This window comes from Notamacropus eugenii, chromosome X, assembly GCF_028372415.1.
Source record: "Notamacropus eugenii isolate mMacEug1 chromosome X, mMacEug1.pri_v2, whole genome shotgun sequence".
In the NCBI taxonomy this organism is placed as follows: Eukaryota; Metazoa; Chordata; class Mammalia; order Diprotodontia; family Macropodidae; genus Notamacropus; species Notamacropus eugenii.
This window is the reverse complement of record NC_092879.1, coordinates 22,848,004-22,865,101: the sequence shown is the minus strand read 5'-3', so window position 1 is coordinate 22,865,101 and position 17,098 is coordinate 22,848,004. Positions and strand designations below refer to the sequence as shown.

Below are 17,098 nucleotides of genomic sequence, written 5' to 3'. Positions count from 1 at the left end.
TCCATAAAGTAGTGCTCTCTCTTTTCTATCTTGCTAAGAGGGTTCTCTTTCCTTCCTGTCCACAACCCAGGGGATACAGTCACCGTGTCCCTTCCCTCCCACTCCTAAATTCTGCTTGGGAAGGAGAGGGTTAAGGAGCTGGTTGCGGGGGGGGGGGGGGGGGGGGGGGGGGGGGGGGGGGGGGGGGAGCTGGAGAGAGGGAGGGAGGGAGGGAAGGAGGGAGGGAGCAGGGATAGGGAGAGAAAGGGAGGGAGCCTCAACTTTAGCCCCTCCCCAGCCCTTCAAGGTTATAAGTTCAGGGCCCCAGCCTAGGTCCTGGTCTTTTCCCCTTCCGGCTTCAGGAACTGGCTTTAGTCAGCTGAGCAGTCACAGGATCAGCCTCCAGTCCCAGTCTCTCTGCCTCCAGCTCAGGCTCAGCCTCTAGACTCTAGGCTCTGAGTGCTGCAGGAGGGAGGGAGGGAGGACTGTGAGGGAGCCTGGGGTAGGGCTCCCTCTGGGGGTCTGAGGTGTGTGTGTATGTGTGAGTGTATATATATATATATATGTGTGTGTATATATACATATATATGTATATATACATACATACATATATATATATACACCACACACACACACACACACATACATATATATACACAAATGTGGAGGGGGTGTGTGGTGGAAGGGAGGGGAGGGGGTGTGTGGGAGGAGGTGGGGGTGGGATGGGAGGGGAGGGTGCTCCAGTCCACTGTCTGCCTCATAACTCAGGGCCTGTTCTTTTCATTCCCTAGGAGATGGAGAGGGCCACACTAGCCACCTGGAAGGAGCGGGTGGAGGAGGAGCTGGACAGAGTGGTAACATTCTGGACCAAGTATTCCCATGATTCAGAGCACGGGTAATGATCACCTCTGGACACCTGGCCTTTGTTCCTCATTCCAAACCCCAACTCTTCTTGCCAATTCATTGCCTCTACCAACAGCAGAGCTACAACATGGCTGCCCCCTCAGCCCTTTGCTTCCCCCAATCAGACATCAGCTTCTCACCCACTTCCCTCAATCCTTCCCCACCTTCCCCCTTCTAGGCCCTGACTCCACCCCCTGCCCAAGCCTCCTGTCTCCTCACCTTTTCATGAGCTCTGAGTGCCCAGACATCTTTCACTACACCCACAATCCACCACAGAAATCTCTTCCCTGCCCCCACCCCCACCCTTATGGTGCGATCATTTGCTCACAAGGTAATATATAGAAGTAGAAGCAGCCCCCTCCCCTTATTAATCCCCCTTCTTTTTTCCAGGGGCTTCCTTCACCTGCCTCACTAAAGAGGGCCAAGTGTATGATGACCTCAAATATGTGTGGCTGCAGGGAGGCAGGTAAGGTACCCCTCACCTCAGTGGACACCCATTGCAGCAGTAGACCCCAAGATAGGCCCAACCATGACACACATGATGTCTAGAGGCCCAGATCCTCCTTGAGGGGAGCCACCCTTAGCCCCTCACCTCAGTGGACCACCTACATACTCTGGCTCCACTGTGGTAGTAGGTCCTGAGACAGGCCTGACCATGGCAAACACCTCTAGAGACCTAGCACCTCCTTGAGGGGAGCCACCCTTAGCCAGAAAAGCATGTACTTGACCAGCCTCTCCTACCTCCAGATTAAGGCAGATACGGGTCCAGGGATGGGGAACCTGAAGCCCAAGGTCACATGAAGCCCTCTAGGTTCTCAAGAGTGACCCTTGGACTGAATCCAAACTTCACAGAATATATACCCTTCATAAAAGGATTGGTTCTGTAAAACTTGGACTCAGTCAAAAGACTGCACCCAAGGACTAGGAGGCTACATGTGACCTTGAGGACATAGGTTCCTCACCCCTAGTCCATGTGGTTGAAAGAAAGATGGAAGAGACTTGATTTCCCCTCACCACCCTTGCCCCCCACTGGCTTTCTAAACTCCAGGTATGGATGTACTGCCGTCTTTACCGCAAGTTGCAGCGTTTCCATTGGCCTGAGATTCTGGATGCAGCCAAAGCAGGTACTTTAATACTATCTACACCCCCTGCCCAAATCCCTTCTCCCCTCCTTTGTGCACAATATGACCCAGTCTAGGATGAGAGGCCTTGTCCTCTGAATGGTTGCTACTGGAATGACCTTTTCAATCTCTGTCCCCCTATTTTCCTGGAGAGGGGTTTGGGATGTCAGTTTCCTCACTTGGGACTGCTTTCAGGAGGGGAGTTCCTCATCCGCCATGCCCGAGTAGCCCCCCAGCAAAAAAGTGTGCCTTTGTTCTGACCGTGATGGCCGCCCTGCCAAGATTCAGCGGACAATCTTCAGCGAATGCTTCTATACCATGGCCATGGATGAACTGTGGAAGACCACAGGTGACCCTCGATACCAGGTATGTGGGGTGGAGGTGGTAAGATCATGCCCCTAGGGATGGAATAACATGTTCACACAGCTAGAGTTGAATATAGGAAACACCCAGTTAGTGAGGCCAAGAGGGAGGGAGGGACAAACAGATGTAATGCTGCCAAGATTCAGGGATAAGAACCTGGGCAGGTGGATCAGAGAGGAAGAGGTCAAAGAATGACAGAACCCTTTGGGCTGACCTAGAGGACTCAACCTAACCCCATTTCCTCCTTCCCAAGAGGAAGCCGTGGAGATGATGGATCAGATTATATACTGGGTTCGAGTGGATCCCACTGGCCTGGGCCAGCCTCAGCTCTCAGGAGCCCCAAAGGTTGACTCTATGGCTTGTGCCCATGATGATGCTCAACTTGGTGGATCAACTTGGCGAGGATGATGACAAGATGACTCGAAAATATGCGGAGTTGGGTGAATGGTGTTTTCAGCAGATCTTGAAACATCTCCAGGTTGAGTGCCCTGGGAGCTCAGAGTGGAGGGAGGTGTGCCAGCCTATTCCAATTGGTTTAGGAGGGTGTGGGGGTTGGGTAGGGCTAAGATTCTCTTCTTTTTGAGGTGGGGTTGGGGGAGGAAGCCCCTAGGGAGATAAAGTGGAGGACTTCATGTAAGCTTCACCCCCCCCCAACCTGACAGAGGGATGGACAGCTTGTGTTGGAGAATGTATCTAAGGATGGCACCGAGATTCCTGGTTGCCTGGGGAGACAACAGAATCCAGGTGAATGGACCCTGGGTCTGGGAAGGGAGGAGCCATGGTCTAGAGTTGGAAAAGAAAAGAAGGGACTTGATTATGTACAGAGAAGAGAGCCAGGCGTTCTTTAGATGGACGTTCCAGTGCTGGGTAGTAGATGAGGGAGGCAAAGGGCCAAGGGAGCTTTCTGGGGCTGTGGAGCCAGTGAGGGGCACAGAGGGTGAAGGGTCCTGAGGTTTTGGAGGAAGGGTCCCATTCAGGAGAGGGAAGGCAAAGACAGAGCTATAAATGAACTTTCCATGGCCGAGGATGGTGATGTGATTGGCATGGCTGAGCAGAAGAGTTTAGAAAGTAAAGTCAAATGGTCCCTTTGAATGTCTGTCTGAGAGTTGGGGTACAGTACCTGGGAGGCAGATAGGGGGATTTGACTGCATGGTATCCCCACCTCAGGTCATGCCCTGGAGGCTGGCTGGTTCCTGCTGCGCTATGCTATCCGCCAGGCTATGCTATCCGCCAGCGAAACCCTGAACTGAAGACTTATATCATTGAGAAATTCATGCTGCAGCCTTTTCAGTCTGGCTGGGACAATGAAAAATGGGGGATCTTTTACTTCCAAGATGCAGATAAATTCTGCCCCACTCAGGTAAGGAGTCCTACTTCTAGAGGTCCCTGAATTCCTGAAAGAGGAAAGAGGTAAGAATTCTGTGGCTTGCTCAGGCCATGCCCAGGGAATGATTTACCCTAGGGCCCAGCAAGGGATGGTGGAACCAGGGGAAGCCTTTCCACTCTAAAGCTGATGGGGATGACAGGGTTCCCATCTTTGGAGAAACAGGACAGTGGGGGATAGCTGGATAGAACTTTGGACCTTGACAAGTATTTGACTAGAATTTGGAGAGATAAGGAGCATACTATAATAACTGGAAAACAGGCAAGGCTCAGTGGAACTAGAGCAAGCCGTGCTAAAGAAGTAAATACAGAGTGGGGTGGGGGAAAAAAGGAGGGGGAGGGTGGAGGGTGTAGAGATTAGTGGTTGAAGATTGTCCTTCTCCTCCCCCCCCAGCTGGAATGGGACATGAAACTCTGGTGGCCCCACAGTGAAGCCATGATCGCCTTCCTCATGGGTTACAGTGAGACCAAGGACCCCAGCTTGCTCAACCTTTTCTGCCAAGTTGCTGAATATACCTTTGAGCGGGTAAGAAAACTTTTCAGAGACCTCCACATCAAGCAAGGGAAGGTCTACATGCTCTGCTTAAGGCTCTGCTAGGCCAGAAGGGGCCAAGGAAGGGGGAGAGACTGAGATGGGGTAAGACTGAGGGACCTGTCTGCCCACTGGTGGCTCCTGGCCTTGTTTGGGCAACAAGCTTTAACCATGTAGGAAAATATGATGAATTATCCAAGAGAGAAAGGCCAGATACCTCTAATAAGAAAGGCAGGAGGTATCAGAGGTTGGCCTGGTAGGGATACCAACAGCTGCAGGAATAGCAGGGGCAGGTAAGCGGCAAAGTGAATAGAGCAGTGGCCTTGAGTTCCCATCTGACCTCAGACACTTAACTAGCTATGTTACCCTGGGCAAGTCACTTAGCCCCAATTGCCTAAAAAAACAATTGTAGGGAGATGTTAGTCCACATCTAGAGTATTTTGTTAGTTCATTTTAAGGAGGCCCCTGACAAGCTGGGGTATGTAGAGAAGGGATGGGGGGGAGGAACTAGAAACCAAACTGTGAGAGGATGGATGGAAAGAATTGGGTGTGTATAGCTTAGAGAAGATTGTCAACGAGGGAACTGGGGATGGGGTAGGTAGAGGCCACAGCTGCCTTTGAAGTGTTTGAACCAGGACTGGACTCAGCCTAGTCAGCTCAAGAGGTAAGAACAAGGCCTCAGTTTGATATGAGAAAACTTATAACAGTTAGAGTTGCCCCAAAATGGAACCTGCTGCTTGAAATCCCCTCAAAGTAGATGCCTTGTTCAACTACATATTTTCCCTCTTTTTTTATATTATATATTCATACTGTAGATTTTCATTGGGTTGGAACCAGTTGCCATATTTTAAATATAAGTTCAATTAGTCTGGATTCAAATACATACAATCACTTCATTGTGCACGGGGATTGTTAGAAGTCAGTGATATTGTAGGTTTCTTGAGGGGCAGCTAGGTGGTATAGTGGATAGAGCTCTGGCCCTAGAGTCAGGAAAACCTAAGTTCAAATCTGATCTCAGACTCTTACTAGCTGTGTGACCTTGGGCAAGTCACTTAAATCTAATTTTGTCCAAAAAAAGATTTCTTGATCAAAAAGGGATTGGTCTAGATGACTCTGAGATTCTGTGATGCTGAAGCAGTGCTTTTAAACAAAAATCAATTTAGCATTTATTTTTTATGCTTTGAATAGTATTTTATTTTTTTCCCACAATTACAAATTGAGAATATTTTTAGCATTCATTCTTACAAGATTTTGAGTTCCAGCTTTTACTCCCTCCTTCTCCTCCCCTCTTCTGAAAATGGTAAGGCAGTTTGTAGTTTATACATATTGAAGTAGTGCTATGAAACTCCGAAACAGGACCACTGAACTATGTACATAAGGATTCCTGTCAGCTCCATCCTAACTTAGAAAGCCACATAAATTTCCCAATTACTTTTTGACCTGCTTCTAGGGCTGCTCACCCATATTTGACACCTGTTCTAGAGCAGTGGGGCTGTGGTGGACAGGGAAGGAAGGCATCCTTGCTGAGTTAGTATCTGAGCTAGATCTTGAGGGACAGAATTAGTGGAGGGGTAGGAGGGCCTTGAAAGTTGAGGATGAGAATGGTGTATGTTGGAAGAGGTAGGCTTTAGCTGGGACTTGAACTTTTGTTTCAAGGAAACCTCCCTCTTGTATTTTATTTTACTTTTTAAAAATTATTTTATTTGTTTTCAGTTTTCTACAATCACTTCCATATATCTTAGATTTTTTTCCTCTCTCACCCTCCTTCCCCCTTCCCTCCCCATTCCATCCCTGAGATGGCGTGCAATCTTATATAGGTTCTACACATACATTTATTAAAATTTCTTTTTTAATTTTAAATTATTTTATTTGTTTTCAGTTTTCTAAAATCACTTTCATACATCTTAGATTTTTTCTCCTTCCTCTCCCTCATTTCCCCCTCCCTCCCCACTCCCTCCCCAAGATGGCATGCAATCTTGTATAGGTTCTACACATACATTCCTATTAAATACATTTTCACCTTAGTCATGTTGCATAGAAGAATTAAAATGAATGGGAGAAGCCATAAAACAAAACAAAACATAACACAAGAGATAATGGTCTGCTTCATTCTGGGATCCAATTCCATAGTTCTTTCTCTGGATGTGGGAGGTGTTTTGCCTCAAGAATCCATTGGGAATTTTTTAGGTTCTTGCATTGCTATGAAGGACTGTCTACCAGAAAAATTCCTTGCACGCTGGGGTTGTTGCAGTATACAAAGTTCTCCTGGTTCTGCTCCTTTCACTTAGCATCAGTTCACATAGGTCCTTCCAGGCCTCTCTGAAGTCTTCTTGTTCATCATTTCTTATGACACAGTAGTATTCCATTATATTCATATACCACAACTTGTTCAGTCATTCCCCAATGGATGGGCATCCCCTTGATTTCCAGTTTGTGGCCACCACAAAGAGAGCTGCTATAAATATTTTTGTACATGTAGGACCCTTTCCCATTTTTATGATCTCTTGGGGATACAGCCCTAGAAACAGTATTGCTGGGTCAGAGGGTATGCACATTTTTGTAGCCCTTTGGGCATAGTTCCAAATTGCTCTCCAGAATGGTTGGATCAGCTCACAGCTCCACCAACAATGAATTAGTGTTCCAACTCTTCCACATCTTCTCCAACATTTATCACCTTCCTGTTTTGTCATGTTAGCCAATCTGATAGGTGTGATGTGGTACCTCAGAGTTGTTTTGATTTGCATATCTCTAATCAATAGTGATTTAGAGCATTTTTTTCATATGACTATAGGTAGCTTTAATTTCTCCCTCTGAAAACTGGCTGTTCATATCCTTTGACCATTTATCAATTGAGGAATGACTTGTATTCTTGTATATTTGATGCAGTTCTCTCTATATTTTAGAAATGAGGCCTTTATCACAGACAGTAGTTACAAAAATTCTTTCCCAGTTTTCTGGTTCCCTGCTAATCTTGGTTGCATTGGGTTTCCCTCTTCTATTTTATCTGTTCTAGTTGGTTTCTACTCCCACATGTTCCTTCTCCATGAAACTTTCCCTCACCAATTCAGCTCTCCCTGTTCTCTTCTTTACCTTTTTCTGCTTTCTGTCCTCAGTCCTCCATCTGTGAAATGGGAATCATAGTATTTACTCATAGTAGTTGTGAGGATCTGTGAAGTAATAATATATATTAAAATGCTTTGCCAGCCTTCCAGTACCCATACATTTGAGAGGAATTATCTCAGAATGGCTCTCTGGCCATTTTCTCAGACTCTCTTCTAGCTCTGACGTAGGATTCTAGCTACCAAGTAATCTGTGGGTAAGCCCTATCTCTTGCTTCATTATGGCACTGAGGACAAGGGTGGCCTTCCCAGAGGAGCCTGTTTATTGAGCTTTAAGGGACTTACAAAGGAATGGTGTTACCTGGGGCACCCTTTTAGAGTTGGGGCTTTGAAATCACCTCCTTTTTGGGTACAGAAATGTGGTATAGTGAAAACAGCATGAGATTCAGTCAGAGGACCTGGGTTTGAATGTGACTACCTCCTTTTATCTGGGTGACTTCTCAGAAATCATTTTATTTCTCTGGGCCTGAGTTGGGCTCTCACTGGGAAAATGAATGGGTTGGTCATTTTCCAATTCTAAAAAATCTCTGATTCTTCTGAACTGTAGAGTTTTCATGAGGAAACTGAAGCTTAGGTGAAGTGGGGATTTGTTCCCTTTTTCTCTTCCCATCACACCTCAGCTTTTAAGTCGAGGGAAATGGGTCTCAGCCCTACCTCTCTCTCCCTTTTTACTTTACCACACTCTTATTCAATTGATAGGTCCCAGGGCTGGGGGGTGGGGGTGGGATGCCCGGCTTTTCCCCTCCCTAAGACCAGGCACCTAACTCATTCTCCACTTCCTTCTCCTGTCTCCCACCCTCAGTTTCCAGACACGAAGCATGGAGAATGGTATGGCTATCTGAACCGTGAGGGCAAAGTTGCTCTCAACTTCAAGGGAGGGCCCTTTAAAGGTGAGTAGAGAGGGGGATGTGTGGGGGGAGTGTCGGGAGGTGAGGGGTTCCTGGGGTCCAGAGGCGGGATCAGGGGTCCAGGCGCAGGATCGGGGTCGGTTTGGGGGGAGGGGCGGGTGCTGGGACGCCCCCCCCCCCCCCATCTCCCTGCCCTGGACTCTCCACGCAGGTTGCTTCCATGTGCCCAGGTGCCTCTACATGTGTGAGGAACTTCTCAAGGCCCTGCTCCTGACCTCCTAAAAGAGCAGAGCCTTGGCCAGCAGCCGCACCCAGAGGACTCTGCCCGGGGGGACTCAGGGGGCCTCGGCCCCTCCTCTCAGTCCCCCCCCCCCCAAACTCCTCAATAAAGTTTGACTAGTATTTCAAGGAGACTCCGCGTGTCTGTGGGAGGCGGGGCATACCTGCGCACTGGGGCCTGGGTGGAGTGGGAGGGGGTGGAGAGAAGGGGGCGGGGCCTGAGGAGCAGCGCGGAGCTCGCCGGGTGGGGTGGGGGCGGGGACGGCGGCGGCCCGGCCAACCCACTGGGCGCCGAACCACTCGGCCCCTGTGCCCGCCTCTGCCCCGGAGCAGTCCAATGGCTCACGGTGGTGGGGGTGGCTAGGTGGCTCTAGGGCGGGGAGAGCGAAGCATGCAGCGGCCGGGTTGCTAATTGGGTGACACTTCCGCAGCGGGGCGGGAATCCCCCACGCTGCAGGCGATTGGGCGATGCTGCAGGGGGGTGGCGACTGATTGGCTGAAGCCCGCCCTTTCCGCAACTACCTCGCTGCGGCCTGTAGCTGGCCGCAGAGGCTGCGGCGCCTCGGAGCGCTTTTGTCGCCTCCCCACCCCCTTCACCAAACCTGAGTCCAGCCAGGTCCGCTTGGGTGTCGGCACCATGAACATTCGCAACGCACGGGTAAGGGAAGGAACGGAAGTCAGAAACCAGGAGAAAAGCAAGAAGGAAAAGGGCGCGGGCCGCATGGGCATGAAGGGGCAGGCAACTTGGGAGCGTGCGCATGCGTCAGTCGAGTGTCCCGAGGCGGGACTTCATTGGGGTGGAGCTATGGTGGGCAGGAGCTTGCCCTGAAAGGGCCGAGCTTTTGGGTGGGAGTGGGTCGTTGGCGGAGCCTGGAAGGAGTGACCTGGACCTTAAGACCCCTGCTTTTTGGATGGAAAAGGGGCATGTCATGTTTCTTCTCTTATCCCCATTCCCATAAGTCTTTATTCCTACGCCCATAACACACCACTCCCACCGCCATCGCACAATCTCTGCTCCCACGCTGGAACTGGTGGGCCTTTGGCTTCCCCTAAGTATGTTTTTGGGGCTGGTAGGTGATGAAGTGGATACAGGGCCAGACCTAGAGTCAGGAAGACTCATCTTCCAGAGTTCCAATCTCACCTCAGATACTAGCTTGTGACCCTGGACAAGTCACTTCACCCTGTCAGCCTCATTTTCACTGTCTATAAAGTGAACTGGAGAAGGAAATACCAAGCCACTCCACTATCTCTGCCAAGAAATCCTCAGATAGGGTCTTGGGAGGGTGGGGCACAATTGAAAAATCACGGAACAACAGTAAAGTGTTTTTGATGAGATGCCCATGGACCTGCCTCCAAGAGTTGACCTTGGGCTCTTTTCTTACCCCACTCCCCAGCCAGAAGACCTGATGAATATGCAGCATTGTAACCTGCTGTGCCTTCCAGAAAACTATCAGATGAAATACTATTTCTACCATGGTCTATCATGGCCTCAGGTACGTGTTTGGAGGGAATGGGAGTGTTGAGTGGATTGGGAACCAGTGGGAAAGAGAGAGATCAGTCACATGTTTCTGGAGTGGTAGAAAAAACCCTGAACAGGAGACCTGAGTTATAAAGCACTACCTCTCCTCAGGTCAGTCTGTTAGTCCCTGTGAGACAGTTCCACCACAACACATCGTGAAACCGCAACAGTTTTTGGCTCTCTAGAGGCTATATTAAGTTTGGCAGCCTGTGATTTGGTTAAAGTCGAACTGTGTGGTCAAATCAGGACATGCCAGCTGTTCAGTGGGGTCCACAAGGAATATTGGGGCTGAGGGCAGCTCCATGAGGATTCCATCACCTGGGCTACTCACTTTCCTTCTCTGGGACTGTTTTCGTATCTGTAAAATAAAAATTCATTGGAATAGAGCAGGGGTGGGGAACAAGTAACCTCAGGAGCCCCAAAGATTCCCCACCCCTGGACTAGATGACCCTTAAAGGTCTGACATTCTCTGATTCTCTGTATGGACAGGAATGTGGGGTTGGGGTGAGATTTATTCTTTTATTTATTCTTTTTCCATTCTCTTCCTTCCTCTACCTCCCCACTCCCCTGCAGCTTTCTTACATTGCTGAGGATGAGAATGGCAAGATTGTGGGTTATGTCCTGGCCAAGATGTGAGTTGTCCTCTTCTTGCCTTTCCCCCTTTTCTCTCTGGTCAAAGTCTTAGGCCCAGCTCCCACCACTACTAGTCCCTGGTACTGACTCTTATACTTGTACCCCTCATCTCCATGGTTCTCTAAGCCAAGAACCAGAGGTTCCTGACTCTTCTATATACCCATCAGCCCCATCCTCTCATACCTGTTATGAACTCCTGCTGACCAGGGTTCTCTGTGCTATGGGAGGTCCCCAGGGGCATTCCTGTCTTGTTTAGCTGAACCTTAAGCTCTGCTCTAGGTCTTCCCATTTGCTCTCTCTGATGTCCTTCTCTAGTCTCCTCTGCTAGTTAAACATTCAGCACACGTTAATGAGCAGCCACTGTACATTAGGAAGGGCTTTATGGTAGTGCCATAGGGGAAAGAGAAAAGATCCAGGATCCAGAACATATTTGTAAAAAGTACTCAGCACAGTGCCTGGCACTTAGTAGGCCATCTAGAAATGTTTCTTCCCCTTCCCACTCGGGGAACTGCCAGTTTACTTTGTCAGGCAGGTGTCAGACATGCAAAACAGCAAACCAGTGAGTGCTAGACTTCAGATCAAAATGGCAGATGTCCCCAAAGTTTTGGGTCTTGAGGTCAGGCAAAATATGGGTACATGTCTTAGAGAAGAGGAGAGAGCATTCCAAAGAGAAAATATCAAAGCAGGAATGAATGTGAAGAGGACCATGCTAAAAATGTGTGTATATGTGTACATACGTACATGTGTGTATACATGCATAAATATACACACACATACATAAACATGTATGTGTTTCATAGGCCCCATTATTTCCCATGGGGGAAGTAATGAGTATTTATCCAGCTTATCATGCCAAACATTGTACTAAGGGTATTCCCCTCTGTGTGATGTTTTATCCCATTAGCCTGTAAGTTCCTTGAGAACAGGGACTGGCTAATTTATCTAGTATTGTGCCTGCCTGGCGTTAGAGCTAGAATACAAATGTTATAAATGAAATGATTTCTGCTTCCATGAAGCTTTACCTTCTAATGAGGTGGCAGCGAGTACATGTTTGTATGTGTATAGAGCTTGTGAAAAGTAATGTGTAAGTGAGAAACCCTTGGTAGGGGTGAGAATGAGCATCCCAGTAGTTGGGGGGGGGGGTCAGGAAAAACTGAAGCCCAGGGATGCCTTCTCAGAATCATGTTTTTCAATGCCTAAAGTAAAGTACGTAGGGTTTCCAAAGAAAGAAAGCATATTGAAATTCGGTTATGCAAATATTAAGATCCTGAACCCTTGGGAGGGTAGAGGGAGAAGAGACAGGGACACAGGGATAGAACCTTGTAGAATACTCACAGTGAGACAGTCTGATGTGTATGAGGAGCCAGCCAAGGAGACTGAGAAAACAAAATGGAGGAGAACTGGACTGAGCAGTGTCATGAAAACCTAGAAAAGAGAAAAGTGCCTAAGAGAAAGTGAACAGTGTCTAATGCAGCAAAGAGGGCAAGAATGAGGACTTTGAAAAGGCCATCAGATCGTGCAGTGAAGAGAGAGTAGGGCTTTGCTTAACATCATACCCCTATGTCCTTTAGAGCCAGCCATGGATTTCTGTACTCACAGCCAACTTTCTCAGTATGCCTCATCTTCCATTTCTTTCTTTCTGACCCTAGGGAAGAAGATCCTGATGATGTTCCTCATGGACATATCACATCCTTGGTACGCAGACCCCCTTTTGGTACTTTGAGCCTAGGATTTGAATTTTTGCCTCAGGGGCAAAGGGGGTGTAGACTCAGCTGGTAGGTCCTGTTCTCTTTCCCTCACAACCCCTCAATTGTGATTACTCTCTTTCAAACTCCTAGGCTGTAAAACGTTCCCACCGCCGGCTAGGTCTGGCACAGAAGCTTATGGACCAGGCCTCAAGAGCCATGATCGAAAACTTCAATGCAAAATATGTCTCCCTGCATGTCAGGAAAAGGTGAGAGCCAGGAGCAAAGGATGGAGTGAAGAAGGGAAAATAGTCTCTGATTTAAAGGGAGAATGTTAAGTCAGAGGAGGAAGATATAGGGTCCCATGAACAGGGCCCAGTGTAAGCAGTGAGGCCTGAGTGCCATTCTGGGGGGCAGGAATGTGTCAGTACTGTGTCAGATTGGTCTGTATAGAGTATGGGGAGTGAGGTTTTGAAGTGGGAGGAAAAGGTTGGTTTGGTATGAGGAGTGGTGATGTGAATGTCTTAGGAGGTAGGTGAGGTTGGAGAGGCACCATGTTGACTTTATTCCCATTTAAATTCCACCATATTCACTGGCCCTTTGTTGTCTTGCAGTAACCGCGCAGCTCTGCATCTGTATTCCAACACTCTTAACTTTCAGTAAGTCACCCCAGGCCCTCCTGAGGGAGATGGGAAGGCCTGGGCCAGCACTGGGCAAGGTGGGCCATAAGTGAGGGAGAGACCAGGAAAAGACTCCTAATCCTCTGACCTTCCATATGGCTGGAGGGAAAAACCAAAAACCAAACTGCCTTGGAGCCAGTTTGGCTATAGCACAGATATTGTTGGCCAGAGCAGACATATCCCCATTCCTGCAAAGAGATTGGAGATGGGATCATACAGAAAGAGCGTAGGATGGTTCTCACCTGGGCTGGGCCACTTCTTAGTTCAGTGACCTTTGGACAAATCCTTCGCAGCCTCTGAGCTTTACTCTCCTCATCTAGTACCATGAGATAGTTGGACTCAGTGGTTTCTAAGGTCACTTCTTGCTGATGTTCTGCATGATGAAACAAAAAGACCATTGGTTTTTGGAGTCAGGAGAACTGAATTAAGAGCCTGCCTCGGAAGCTTATTTCCTTTGTACCCCTGGACAAGTGTCTGAGCCTTAGTTTCCTCATCTGTAAAGTGGGGCTTCCTGCCTCACCAGGCTGCTGTGAAGAGAGTTTGGGGCCTTTCAGGTATCATAAAGATGTGAGTGGTGTGCATGGGAATGATGATCCGGCTTTGGTATGTGGAAATGTGTTATGGGGTGCTTTCCCAGGGCAGGGTGACAGCTGCTTTGTGCTCATGTTTCTTTTGCGACTCCCTGCAAGAGTTATCTAGTGATGCTTGCTGGGTCACAGGGGTGACCTCTAAATTGCTCCAAATAGACTGATGCCTGTGGGTGGTGGCGATGGTGAACTAGAAAGGCAGAACCAGGTAGAGGAAGCTTGGTGGGAGGGTCTCATGGCAAAGTCTGATGGGAAACAGAAAGCCTAGGGTCCTAGGAATATGGTACTCTAGCCACTGCTTCCTGGACAGCTCGGGTTACCAGGGAGTTCTTATATTTGAGCTGAAATTGTTCTTCCTCTCCTTGCTTCTCTTTGAGAAGAAGCCAGTCTACAGGACCGCCCTTTCTTCCCTCCTTCCCCTCAGGCTTCTTTTCTCTTGCTAAATTTAGAGGCCAGCTGCTAAGTCCAAAGTCAGCAACCCCCATGTCATCCTAATGGAGATCTACCTTGGCTACATTGTTCTTAAAGTTCCACCCCAAGACCAAATATGCTATTCCAGATGTGGAATTATCTGATCATAGGTCAGGACTAGATCTTTGCTGAACTGAAGGTGGGGGATGGGAAGGAGAAGAGAAGAAGCATTTGTATAGCACAAGCTATGTGCCAGGCATAGCCTTGCGAATAGGTGCTATTTCCCTTTTACAGATGAGGAAACTGAGGCACAGGTTAAGTGACTTGCACTGGCTCCTGCAGCTAGTGTCTGAGGTGGAAATTGAACTCAGGGCTTCCTGACTCCAGACTCAGTGCTCTGTGTGGTGGTACCACCCATCTGCCTAAGGGGGAGCATGAGGGAAGGGTTTTCTGTTGGTTGTTCAAGAAATGTGAGTGGTGCTTAGCTCTCTAACCTCTTCCTGGGAGACCCTTCAGCACCCATGACCTTATTTTGTCTTCATCTGAAACTGAGAACTAATGCTTTGTGGGAACTTGTAGTCTTCTCTGCGCCATGCTCCCACTTTCCTTTTGATTCTTTTCTCCTTGGCAATTGCAAATACACTTAATCCCTACATTTGGGTGCTAGCTCCTAGATCCAAAACCAAGTTGTTGGGCTCCGTTCTCACATGGAGAGAGGGGAGGGAGACCAAGAAGGAGAATTCCTCTCGCCAGGTTCCCTTTTCCCCCTTTCCTGTTCCCCTTTCAAGGATTAGTGAGGTGGAGCCCAAGTACTATGCGGATGGGGAGGATGCCTATGCTATGAAGCGTGATCTGACTCAGATGGCTGAAGAGGTAAGACACCCTGGGCTTGGTAAAGGGCAGTTGTGGGGCTTTGCTGCAACCCAAGGCAGGGATCAGGGGGAGGAGACCCCAGGTTTAAAGACTCTGGGGTCTGCACGGTGGGATAGAGTGGAAGCATTGCCAAATTTAAGATTTGGGAGACCTGGGTCCTAGACCCGGCTCTGTTACTTCCTAGCTATGTGATCTTGGCAAGGAACCTTGTCCCTGTGGGCCCCAATAGCTCCCTTGTGTGATAGGTATTGGCTTGGCCCTTGGTCCAGTGTGGAGGCCCATGATGGATGCCCATGGTGGATGCCCATGGCAGGAGCAGTCCCCACAAATCGGGAGTTCTTAACTTAGGGTCCATGGATGGCTTTCAGGGGGTTGGCACACTTGGACAGGGAGTAGGGAGAATGACATCTTTATTTTCAATTCTAACAGAAATGTAGTATTTCCTTCAATTATTTAAAACTATGATTGAGAGAAGTATTCCATTAGGCTTCCTCAGACTGCCAAAAAAAGACACGGAACCCCTACCCTAGAGGATGCTTTGGTTAGCACGAGTCTGAGGGTAGAGCACATATGCATATGCCCGGCTCGGGTAGACTGGCAAGTGGGACCATCCTTGGACGGGGTTGGGGCTGGACCTGGGCCTGAGAGAGTGGGAAAGGCCTTCACTTAGATGGATAGGTGGTCAAAGTTTACAAATTTTACCTCCTTTATCTTCATTTAATCCTTGGGACAGGTCTGTGAGGGAGGCAGGCAGGGCAGGCATTATTGTCCCCATTTTACAGATGAGGAAACTGAGGTCCAGAGAGGTGAAAGGACGTGCCTAAGGTCACAGCGGCAGAGCCAGGACTAGAACCCAGGTCTCCTGACTCCCTCCTGGTCCGGTGCTCTTTCCACTATGCCACATTGCCTCTTCCTAGAGACACAGGATGGTCTCTCTGTTTCCTCCTGATTCTCTGTTTCCCCCTTTCCCCCTCCTCTGTCCTCTCACTGTCCATCTGTTCCTCCACCTGTCCGTCTACTTCCTCGTCCTTTCACCCTCATGGTAGCTGAGGAAGCAACTGGAGGTGAAGGAGAAAGGCAAACATCTGGTGCTGGCCTCCCTGGAGAACAAGATGGACCCCAAAGCCAACCACGTGGGGGACTGCTGCCGTGAGGAGAAGGGTCTAGGCTCCACAGCCGAGGACAGCAGCGGCGGTGACAGCAAAGACCTTAGTGAGGTCAGCGAGACCACAGAGAGCACTGACATCAAGGACAGCTCCGAGGCCTCTGACTCAGCCTTTTAGAGTCCCTGGGCTGGGAGTCTGCTCTTTATAAGCCACCCCCATCTCTGTGTCTCTTCTTCCCCTTGTCCCCCATGAGTCCTTCCAATTAAATTATCTGGGGGCTGTGGATTTCAGCAAGCAAATAAATGTGTCTTTGGCTTTATTAGGGAGAGGTGAAAGACAGAGGAGGGGAAGAGTATGTGTGTGTGTGTGTGTTGTGGGGGAATGTGTCTTCAAGTCCTGCACTTGTGTTTACAAGAAACAGCTTCAGAATACAAGACAGAGGAGAGCTTTGGACAACCAGCTCAGTGAGTCAGCTGTGATCTGGCAGCCCCCAAATTCCATTTTCTTCTAGTCTGCATTTGAGAGGCCTGGGATGTGCATGAGGGGGGGGGATCATTCTGCTCCTCCTGGGCTGTAGGCAGGCACACCCCCTGCTTCAAATCTTGCCTCTTGACACATTGACTGTGTAAGCCTGGGGAAATCAGAAAGCCTGGCACTTCTCAGCCAATGCTCTTGGTAACTCTTTAAGACTAACTTAAATGGAGGGCTGACATCACTATGCTAGAGGCAAGTTTTGCTGTGTAGACCGGCTGATCAGACGATAGGAGTGTCCCCTGTGTCACACAATCAGTTCCAAAGTTTTTAAAGAGAGACCTAGGGTTATAAAAAGAGGAAAAAAGTAGTCCCTGCCCTCAAGGAATTTATAATAGGGAAGATAACAGGCAAACTAATACAAACTAGCCCCATACCAGATAAAAGGGAAATAATGCCTAGAGGGAAGGCTTCCCAGAGTGGATAAGGTAACTTCAAAGAAACTGGGGAGGTTGGTAGTTCAAGGGGAGGCTTGAGGGGTTGCCAGAGAATGCCTGGAGCTGAGAAATGGAGCATCTTAACAGTGGAAGAGCTTCACTGGGGCTT

The 17,098-nt window shown here is 48.8% G+C and overlaps 2 protein-coding genes and 1 long non-coding RNA gene across 5 annotated transcripts; 2 read left to right on the top strand and 1 right to left on the bottom strand.

The window, feature by feature from the left end:
* Positions 1 to 390: 390 nt before the first annotated feature.
* RENBP (renin binding protein) lies at positions 391 to 8,656 on the top strand. The gene is given in 16 exon segments (XM_072626264.1): positions 391 to 481; positions 771 to 874; positions 1,273 to 1,279; positions 1,281 to 1,342; positions 1,924 to 2,006; positions 2,199 to 2,228; positions 2,231 to 2,260; positions 2,263 to 2,369; positions 2,622 to 2,726; positions 2,728 to 2,844; positions 3,029 to 3,110; positions 3,534 to 3,583; positions 3,586 to 3,726; positions 4,144 to 4,275; positions 8,203 to 8,290; positions 8,460 to 8,656. Coding segments are annotated over 15 exon segments (1,206 nt in total). The 5' UTR covers positions 391 to 481; positions 771 to 773; the 3' UTR covers positions 8,531 to 8,656.
* Positions 8,657 to 8,913: 257 nt separating this feature from the next.
* On the top strand, positions 8,914 to 16,324 carry NAA10 (N-alpha-acetyltransferase 10, NatA catalytic subunit). Of its 3 annotated transcripts, none has more exons than XM_072626259.1 (8): positions 8,914 to 9,185; positions 9,922 to 10,020; positions 10,620 to 10,678; positions 12,329 to 12,374; positions 12,518 to 12,633; positions 12,979 to 13,023; positions 14,831 to 14,915; positions 15,962 to 16,324. In XM_072626259.1, the coding sequence occupies exons 1-8, from the start codon at positions 9,165 to 9,167 to the stop codon at positions 16,196 to 16,198; spliced, it is 708 nt and encodes a 235-aa protein (XP_072482360.1). In that variant the 5' UTR covers positions 8,914 to 9,164; the 3' UTR covers positions 16,199 to 16,324. The 3 variants fall into 3 exon arrangements, with proteins under 3 accessions (XP_072482360.1, XP_072482362.1, XP_072482361.1); XM_072626261.1 differs by having other exon boundaries at positions 8,947 to 9,185; positions 15,698 to 16,324; XM_072626260.1 differs by lacking the exon at positions 12,979 to 13,023 and having other exon boundaries at positions 8,947 to 9,185.
* LOC140515511 (uncharacterized) lies at positions 10,217 to 10,953 on the bottom strand. Its single transcript, XR_011971059.1, has 2 exons — positions 10,863 to 10,953; positions 10,217 to 10,404 (listed from the first exon to the last, which is right to left on the bottom strand). It is a non-coding gene; the product is annotated as an uncharacterized lncRNA (long non-coding RNA).
* Positions 16,325 to 17,098: the final 774 nt, after the last annotated feature.

What these genes read in the sequence shown, in the direction of transcription:
- NAA10 (XM_072626259.1), top strand. Translation starts at nt 9,165, where the DNA reads ATGAACATTCGCAACGCACGG. An exon ending in ATGGTCTATCATGGCCTCAG is followed by an intron (nt 10,021 to 10,619) that starts GTACGTGTTTGG and finishes ACTCCCCTGCAG; the next exon opens with CTTTCTTACATTGCTGAGGA. An exon ending in TGACTCAGATGGCTGAAGAG is followed by an intron (nt 14,916 to 15,961) that starts GTAAGACACCCT and finishes CCCTCATGGTAG; the next exon opens with CTGAGGAAGCAACTGGAGGT.